General features: G+C 41.7%; 1 protein-coding gene across 1 annotated transcript in view; it reads left to right on the forward strand.

Moving 5' to 3' along the window:
* LOC117317403 (titin-like) overlaps positions 1–10,451 on the forward strand; it is a 197,260-nt gene that overhangs the window by 123,388 nt on the left and 63,421 nt on the right. Inside the window, 6 exon segments of the mRNA XM_033872214.1 lie at positions 2–3,270; positions 4,125–4,734; positions 4,886–5,093; positions 5,436–6,384; positions 7,956–8,345; positions 8,677–9,804. Of these exon segments, the coding sequence (XP_033728105.1) occupies positions 2–3,270; positions 4,125–4,734; positions 4,886–5,093; positions 5,436–6,384; positions 7,956–8,345; positions 8,677–9,804 (6,554 nt within the window).

Raw genomic sequence — 10,451 nt, forward strand, 5'->3', positions numbered from 1 at the left:
TTTTGAGGTTCAAACCACGTCCAACTGAAGATGTTGTATCAGAAACAACACGTATTGTCACAAAGGAAATCCACGACATCCCTCAAGAACCAGAGGTATCTGAATCAGAGGAAAGGCATTCAGAAACTATAGAGATTGTTCATGATGTTAAACCACAGGAGGTACAGTTTGAGATAAATCTACCAGAACAACAGACAGTTACAAAGACGGAGAAAACGATCACCACCCAGACTCAACAGGAAAGACGGACATCCGTGCAGAAGTACGAAGTCAAGATTCAGGAGAAATTCATGGTCCAAAAACCTCATGAAATACACATCCCGTTCAAGGGAAAGAGTGAGGTAGAGTTTGATGTTGTTGATGGCGCAGAACCAAAAGACATGCCTCGCCCTACAGAAGAACAAATTGAAGAAATCAGACCAACATTTGAAATGGATAAGAAAGTAGAGCCAGTTGTTGAGGAAGATATTCCTAAGGAAGAGAAACCTAAGCAGGAAACTCCCATTGAATTTCCCATGCAAGAGACCCCAGTTGAAGAAGCACCTGTTGAGGAGACTCCTGTCGAGGAAAGTCCAGTTGAAGAAGCACCTGTTGAAGAGACTCCTGTCGAGGAAAGTCCAGTTGTAGAAGCACCTGTTGAAGAGACTCCTGTCGAGGAAAGTCCAGTTGTAGAAGCACCTGTTGAAGAGACTCCTGTCGAGGAAAGTCCAGTTGTAGAAGCACCTCTTGAGGAAACTCCTGTTGAGGAAAGTCCAGTTGTAGAAGCACCTGTTGAAGAGACTCCTGTCGAGGAAAGTCCAGTTGAAGAAGCACATGTTGAGGAGACTCCTGTCGAGGAAAGTCCAGTACCAGAAGCACATGTAAAAGAAGAACCTGTCTTAGAAACTCCCATCAAAGAAGCACCAACTGATGAAAAACCTGTTGAGGACAAACCTATTGAGGATACACATGTGGAAACCATAGAGATATCAATCCCTGTTACTGAGGAAACAAAACATGACATTGAAACCTTTGTCACAGAAACTGAGGTTCAAAAAACTGATATAATCGATTCACAGGAAACTCATTTAGAGGAGTTCACATTTGACCTCAAAGGACAACCTAAAGAGGAAGTAACATTTTCCATTGACATACAAAAGGATGAGCCTGTTGAGGATGTAAAAGAAGTCACACAGGAAACTCACCAAGAAGAAATAACTTTCCAACTAAGTGACCAACCTGAAGATGTTGTCACTGAGGAAGTTACCAGGACCGAGGAAACTCATATAGAGGAAGTCACCTTTGACCTTAAGGGACAACCTCTAGAGGAAGTCACGTTTTCTCTCAGCTCAACTGAAGAGACAACTCCTAAAGAAGTTGAGGCTCTTGAAGAACATGTACCAGAAGAACAGGTGTTTGAGGTGGAGATTGATGCACCTACCCAGCCTGTTATAACAACAGAGCGCGAGACAATTCAGGTCACTCAACTGGAAGCAGAAACACCAGCTCCTCTGCAACCAATAGAGGTTACAGAACGTGCCATCATCGAACACGTGAAGGAACCAGAATCAGAAACAGAGGCCCCAGAAGATTTTCTAGAAATTTCTCAGCGTGAAACTATTGAGATCATCCGTGAACCAGAGGAGCCAGACGAATTGATTCAGATTGATATTGATATTTCAGAACAACTGCCAGAGGTGACAACTATTACTGAAACCGAAGAAACGAAATCGGTCAAAGAAGTTACTTTTGAAATTCCACAAGTCGAGGATAGTTACCAAGAGGAGATGGTCATTAATGTGGAAAATCAACCCATGGAGGAAGTGCAACTCACCCTACAGATAGAGCAGACCGAACAGTCTGCTCCTGAAGTAGAGGAAGTCTTACATGATGTCGAAGTGGTCAAGGAAGAAATCAAAGAAGTCATCCATCTGCCAGAAGTTATGGATACTCAGACAGAGGAGGTTACACTGCAAGTTGAGGATCAACCAGATGAGGCTGTTGAACTCACACTTCACATCTCTGACTCTACAATTTCTGAAATCGAAGAGACAAGATCTACAGAAAAATCAGAAAATATTCAGGAAGAATTTGTGTTTCAACTTCCATCAGTCACAGATTCGTCCACAGAGGAAGTGATGCTGGAGATAGAAGATAAACCATCCGAAGAAGTCGTTATGATGACTGTAATTGATCAAGAGATGGAAGTACCAGAATCTGACACCACCGTCCCTGTCGAACAAGTTTCTATGGAAACAACAGAGGTATTCCAACTCCCTGTTCTGCAACAGGAAGAGGAAAAAGTGGCCGTCATGGACACCGAAGAGACACCTGGGGAGGAAGTGGAGTTCAGTATTGACCTGTCAACGGACAATGTTGTCCTTGAGGAAGTTACACAGAGACGAACTTCTAGAACAGAGGAAATATATACCCAGGAAATCTCCACTGTTGATGACACAACCACTGAGGAAGTTACTCTTCAGATTGAGGGCATTCCCGAGGAGGAATATGAAATGACGATCCAACTTGGTGGCGAGACAGAAACAAGTCTCATTGAAGAAGTTACCACAACTGAGGAGGTATCGGAGGAACCACAGAGCTTCACTTTCCAAATCGCAGAAATAGAGGAATCTACACCTGAGGAAACATCAGTCCAGGTAGAGGAAACTCCAGGTGAGGAGGTTGAGCTCACACTCCAGATAAGTGATGACCAGGAGACAGCCTTGGTACAGGAATCCCAGGAGTCGGAAACCATTACTAACACAACGGAGGAAGTCACCTTCCAAGTATCCGACCTTGGAGATACTACCACTGAGGAAGTCACGTTTCAGTTGACGGAACAACCTCAAGAAGAAATCGAACTTACTCTGCAGATGCCTGAGCATGTCAAAGAGGTTACAAAAATAATTGTGACTGAAGAACACACAAAAGAGGAAAAAATCACGGTACCAGAGGCAACCACTACAAGAGAAGTGTTTTCCGATATTGAGATCCCAGACGGTGACCTTGCCCCTGATTTTACATGGGGTTTGACCTCTCTCAAGGTCATGGACGGGGAAGAGGCCAAATTCCGTTGTGAGGTCGAAGGTCATCCTATGCCGGAGATCTCCTGGTTCCATGATGACAAACCGATTACAGAGAATCAAGATTTCAAACTGACATATAATACAGAGAGTGGCGCATGTACTCTTCTTATCGTGGAGGTGTTCCCCCAGGATGCAGGGGAGTACACTTGTATTGCCCTCAACAAATATGGAAAGGCTATTACACGTGGCTATCTGGAGGTCGAATGTGAGTAATTTCTGCAAATCTTCATTTGTACATATGTTGATATGCCATGCATATATAAGTTTGTGTCAACATAGCATTTTTAAAAGGAAGCTCAAATCATTGTACTTGAATACTTGTATATCTCCAGATGACAGCAGTCTACGTGATCTAATGTAATCGGTTGTAGTTGAATTCCCTGTTTGCGTGTGTTGATTAGGGTGTGACATTTTGAACAATTCCATGTTTGATCCTAGTAGTTTTGATATTCTTCAGCATTCTTTGACGAAAGTTTCTCCGATATTTCCTCCTTTTGTTTGTAAAATCTTAGCAATCCATGGTGAAAATTCCCCGAATTGTCTGTTTATGGTGTGGATATCTTACGCATTCCGTTACCAACCAGTACATTTGTAAGAAAACATGTATTTACGTCATTTTCGAAAAGTTATTGAAAAAAGTCTATTGGTTAATAGCTAAAACTTTAGTACAATATTTGAATGAAAATAGTGGCATATTATCTTATTCTTTGATATTGATGGTGACAATAGATTAAATTTGCAATCCTAGCTAAAATATGTTTAATATTTATTTACATATCGACAAATCCATTAATCTTCAAAAGCATGTCCGTATGATAAATTACTGTTGCCAAACGCATCATTCTCTTCTTCAAGATTAATCGAGATTTGTTGACTTGTGGAATTGATATTACTCAATATTTTGAGTAGGCTTGCAGATTTTGTCCCTCTCAAGAAAACGAATCTTGATTTTTGTACTAATACATAAATTTGTAAAGTCACATACCCACCTGACTAACCCATTCTTTATCACACATGTTTGATTCATCCCTCTGACTCCCGAGCTCTCCTCCTTTACAGCTTATGAGTATGTACCGGACACTGAGGAAGCATCAGACTCCTTCTTGTCATCCATTGAGGCCGCCTCCCCAAAGCCCCACATTGACTCTGACTCTGAAATATCAACTGTTGCTAAAGAGTTTGAGGAGCAGATTCAGAAAGTCAAAGAGAAGATGGAAATTGAGATTCTGGAAGCAAAGGAAGAACCAGCTCAAACACAGGAAGTTGAAATTCAGGCTGGCACAGTGGAAACTGCAGAGGTAGAGGAGACCGAGGAAGTTGCACCAATCACACAGGAGCCACAGCCCGAGGAAGCTAAGCCTCTAGATGTTACAGCAGAGGCTGTTCAGCCCACAGCTGTAGCACCAGTAGAGAGTGTCATTGAAAGCACACAAGAAGTGATTCCTGCATCCGAAGAAGTGATTCCAATCGTACAAGAACTTCAACCTGAGGAAACTACATCTCTAGATATCACGGTAGAAGCTGTTCAGCCATCAGCTACTTCTCCAGTGGAGAGTATCACGGAGACAACACATGAAGAGGTACCTACATCAGAAGATGTGGTTCCAATTTCACAAGAACCACAACCGGAAGAATCGAAGCCTACAGAGGTCACCATAGAGGCTGTTCAGCCCTAAAGCTGTTTCTCCAGTAGAGAGCGTCACAGAGACCACACAGGATGAGTTACCTACGACAGAGGATGTGGTTCCAATTTACACAAGAACCACAACCAGAGGAATCAAAGTCTGCAGAGGTGACAACAGAGGCTTTACAGCCTAAAGCTGTTTCTCCTGTCGAGAGCGTCACAGAGACCACACTGAGGATGAGTTACCTACGACAGAGGATGTGGTTCCAATTTCACTAGAACCACAACCAGAGGAATCGAAGCCTACAGAGGTCACCATAGAGGCTGTTCAGCCTAAAGCTGTTTCTCCAGTAGAGAGCGTCACAGAGACCACACAGGATGAGTTACCTACGACAGAGGATGTGGTTCCAATTTACACAAGAACCACAACCAGAAGAATCGAAGCCTACAGAGGTCACCATAGAGGCTGTTCAGCCCTACAGCTGTTTCTCCAGTAGAGAGCGTCACAGAGACCACACAGGATGAGTTACCTAGGACAGAGGATGTGGTTCCAATTACACAAGAACCACAACCAGAGGAATCGAAGCCTACAGAGGTCACAACAGAGGCTGTTCAGCCTAAAGCTGTTTCTCCAGTAGAGAGCGTCACAGAGACCACACAGGATGAGTTACCTACGACAGAGGATGTGGTTCCAATTACACAAGAACCACAACCAGAGGAATCGAAGCCTTCAGAGGTCACCATAGAGGCTGTTCAGCCCTAAAGCTGTTTCTCCTGTCGAGAGCGTCACAGAGACCACTGAGGATGAGTTACCTAGGACAGAGGATGTGGTTCCAATTACACAAGAACCACAACCAGAGGAATCGAAGCCTTCAGAGGTCACCATAGAGGCTGTTCAGCCTAAAGCTGTTTCTCCTGTCGAGAGCGTCACAGAGACAAAACAGGATGAGGTACCCGTGACAGAGGATGTGGTTCCTATTACACAAGAACCACAACCAGAGGAATCGAAGCCTTCAGAGGTTACAACAGAGACTTTACAGCCTAAAGCTGTTTCTCCAGTCGAGAGCGTCACAGAGACCACACAGGATGAGTTACCTACGACAGAGGATTTGGTTCCAATTACACAAGAACCACAACCAGAGGAATCGAAGCCTGCAGAGGTCACAACAGAGGTTTTGCAGCCTAAAGCTGTTTCTCCTGTTGAGAGCGTCACAAAGACCACACAGGATGAGTTACCTACGACAGAGGATGTGGTTCCTATTACACAAGAACCAAAACTGGAGGAGACCAAACCTGTTACTATTACAACTGAATCTGTCACAACAACAGAAATAGAATCAGTCGAAAGTGTTGCTGAAACTACCGAGGATGATGTTGAGGTTTCGGAGGTTTCAGAGGTCGCAGTACCTCATGAAGAAGTCCCTGTGTTCGTTGTACCTCTCTCAGACATGCAGGTAGCGGAGGGCACTTCTGTGAGGTTTGAGGTTAGCTTCACCGGTACCCCGACTCCAGAGGTTGTCTGGTTTTTGGAAAACGAACAGCTATTGCCATCTCATGACATTGAGATAACAACACAGAAACATGAAAGCATCCTTGTACTGCACGAAGTCTTCCCAGAGGACGAGGGTCAATATTTTGTGGAGGTCACCAACCCTGTTGGCAAGGCAACAACATCGGCATATCTCCACGTATCAGGTCAATGTTTATCTACTTTACTGGCCTGGTCCTGGGATATCAGAAGTCAACTCCGACCAAACTCTAGGCTGTCTGATTGGTCTTTACAAATACTGTTCAGCCAATTAGAGTAGTGAATGTTTTCCTCTCGAGTTTGGTTTTTTTTCGGAGTTAGCTGCAGACATGTCAAGACCAAGTATATTCTCTACAATTATCGCCTACGTCTGGCTGGTCATGGGATCTCAGATTCAACTCCGTCCAAACTCAAAGCTATCTCTGATTGGTCTACACTATTTGTGCTAAACCAATCAAGATGATGGAATATTTATTCTGAGTTTGGTTTCATATCTGGAGTTTGTTGTAGACATGTCAAGACCAAGATTTCTCTCAACTTTTTCGACTTCTTTATTGCATGGTTGTGGGATATCCGAGTCAACTCTGTCCAAACTTTCGTCCGAATCTGGTTGATTTGAACAGGTATTGTTCAACCAACTGGAGAGGTCAAATTTGTACTTAGTTTGGTATAATTTTATAGAGTTTTCTTATGAAATGTCAAGACCATGCATTCAAATATCAAGTCATCTCATTTCAAAGCAGCAAATAATTTCTCCATGTTCTCGTGCTATTTAGCTTCGGAAAAGAAGTTTTTATTTTTGTTAAAAAATCTTTTTTTTAAATTGATTCTTCATAATTTTTTTGTTATTTTCATGTAATGATGTTGAAACTTTCATACAAAACCCCAGTTATCAGAGGTGCCATCAGTTCCCTTGTTCGGTATTCATTGAATTTCTTAAAATCAAAAGTGATCCTGAAATTTCACAAAAAGTATGAAGATTTTTTTTTATCTCAGGAGATCTGCTTGTTAATATAAAATATTTATTTGGATATATCTGAAATTCTTATCTCCATAAATTTGCGTCGCATTTCAAAACAACCACTTACATTGAAGTTCCCACCTGTCATTCTAAATACGTCATACTTTATCAGATCTGTAAGAGATTGTCTTGAAGCAGACTTGTTTGCTGATAATAATTGTATACTGCAAACGTACATATTTTAGCTATATACTTTATGTTAGCGATTTCCATGCTGAAGAACTAAAGCATTGCGCTAAGTTAGGATTCCACTAAACTAGAGCAGTGCCAAACTTTTGAAGAGGGGGGGGGGGGGGGGGGGGGGAGGGTGATCAAACTTCACACAAGGATAATATTATATTTCTGACAAGTTTGAGTTTCAGTGATTTTGGGTCGAGGTCGAAGGTCCCTGATACTTTTTTGTTGGGGCTGGTAGGGGACGTATTGCTTTAGAAATACCCAGTATGCTTTTTTAATTCGGATTGAGTGTGCCGAAATAAGTACGTTTACAGTAATTTAAAGATTAGATAAAGTCAAGGACTGAGTTTATGATATATTGATATCATATTATAAGATATACTGTAAAGTAAAATACTTCACCCTGTCAATATCATTTATTCATTATTTGTTTTAGTTGAGTATCCTTTCATAAAAAGATGTTTTAATACATTTCATTCATGATACTTCTGTGGTTGATCATTTCATATAACCTATACATACATATGTTGCGGTTTACAGACTTAGTCAAACCTGCTGAAAAAGAAGAAGCCCCAATACAGGAGGCTACTTCACAAGAGATCACAGAGGTAACCGAGGTCACAGAGGTCATCACCACGACCATTGAAGAGGAGGATATCCCCACTTTTGTGTCTCAGCTCAATGATATGCACGTAACTGAACACACGACGATCCGATTTGACGTGAAGTACACCGGAGAACCTGAAAAGGTTGTCTGGTCCCTGGATGGCGAGGAAATTGAGCCGTCTAAAGAGATGGAAATCGTCACCAAAGAACACCACAGTGTTCTTCTGTTCCATGACGTCATTCCCGAGGATGAAGGTGAATACTGTGTGGAGGTTATCACCGATAAAGGCTCTATCAAGTCCACTGCCTACCTCCATGTTCACGGTAAGTCTGTAAATGTTTAAACATATATCCCACATTTTCAATTTTTTTAGAAGATATTTAACATGGCACCACATATTGACGTAACTTGTATGGAAAATTATCTACGAAAGTCGGAACCTATATCATTTTCAAACTTCCACGCCTTACTAAATGTATACATATAATTGACATTTCGATGATGTAAATAAAAGTCCCATGACTTCTGTTGAAAGGGTAATATACATGGAATGTGTAGGGAAGCTTGATTAAAAGCAATAATGGAAATATTAACTTTGGAGGCATTCATTTCTTCTAGAGTTCTCATTCGAACTGCAAATTTCTCTATTTTAAGATGTTACCAAAAAGCCGATGCAGCCTACCACAGCGCCAACAGCTGAGGAATCTCTCAAGCCTGAGGAGACTGAAGATGTTACTATGGCAACAGAGGAGACAACCACATCATCCGAGGTCACAACTGAGGTCGGTACTGCTGTTGTCGAAACAAGACGAGAAAGTCAAGTACCAACTACTGAGGAAACTGTATCCGAGGAGGAGACTGGAAGTTTGGATTTCACCCATATGGAGGAGCCAACAACTTCAGAAGTTGAGATCGTTGGTGTAACACCATCCAAAGACGTCCCTACCGAGACTAAAACAGCTCCTGCTGAAGAAATTCTAACAGAAGAAGAAACTGGAATTGTAGATGCCATTCAACCGGAAGAACCAAAAACTTTTGATGTTGAGGATGTTGGCGCTACTCTATCGAAAGAAGAACCCAAAGAAACAGAGACGGCACCAGCTGAAGACACCTTGGCACCTGAAGATGTGTCCATAGTGACTGAGGTCAAGGAGGAGAAGTCAACTCCACTTGAAGTTGAAGTAATTGAGGTTACACCCACAAAGACTACAGTTGTGCAGACGAAAGTTTCTGTCCAAGAAGAAACTGTGGAAAAAACTGAGGTTTCTGAAGTCAAAATTCCAGTTGTTGAGGAAACTTTACCAGTAGAGATTGAATTTCAGGTTTCCAAAGCAACCAGCGAGACCATTGTCACTAAAACAGAAATTGTCAAAGAGGCCACACAAACAGTGGAAATCGAAATGGTTCCAGAAGTGAAACCAGAAACCAAGACCACAGTTCAAGTACAGGAAATTTCCTTAGAGGTTGCCAAGAAAGTGGAAACTTTGGAGACTGAGGAAGTCCAGAGTCCACGATTCACAACATCACTCACCGACATCACTATTATGGAAAACAATGTTCTTCATTTGGAAGTCGTCTTTACAGCACGTCCCGCGCCAAAGGTCACATGGTTCCTTGATGGCGAGCCATTGAAATCGAGCGAAGACATTGAGATTATCGTCACCGAAACCACTAGTGCCTTCATTATTAAAGATGCGTATCCAGAAGATGAAGGAGAGTACTGGGTTGAGGTTTCCAATAAGGCTGGTACAGCGAGGTCCACAGCTTACATATGTGTTCTACGTAAGTACAAGACGCATGTTTCTCCCCAAACATATCATATCCAAGGTTTTCTTTATCCTGCTGATCACTCTGCATGCCTTTTAAGCACATAAATTTGATATTGAAAAAAAAGAAATTATTGAAATAGTCAAAAAAATTGTCGTTTTGTTTGTTAGGTTTTTAGTTCTTTTCTAATCTTTTCTATCAAAATAGCAATATCAAAAACATAACTACATTTTCCTTAAAGACTTTCCTATGCTTAGTATGTTCTGAAATGTAAAGTAAGTCTCATTTAGTTCCACAAAAATCCATTAAACATAAGTTTATTTGACAGCTTCTATTTTTGATAAATACCTGCATATATGTAACTTTCAAGGACCCAGAAATGGGGACCCAGAAATGGGGACCCAGAAATGGTTTTAGAAGGCTTTTGTGATGAATAATGTAAATAGAGATAAATTCTTAAGTATTCAGCTGCACCTGAACACCTATGACCTATGACCCTATGACCCATACCTTGTATGCGACTTGTTGCCTTGCCTTTGAGCCTAAACCATTTTACCTTTGAACTGAGTGACATCACACCAGAAATACCACCGAGATTTGATTTGTAAAACCTTACCTCAAAATGAGCACCATTTCGAAGATCCTCTCTGTCATCATCGGAA

Source organism: Pecten maximus, chromosome 19 (genome assembly GCF_902652985.1).
Source record: "Pecten maximus chromosome 19, xPecMax1.1, whole genome shotgun sequence".
In the NCBI taxonomy this organism is placed as follows: Eukaryota; Metazoa; Mollusca; class Bivalvia; order Pectinida; family Pectinidae; genus Pecten; species Pecten maximus.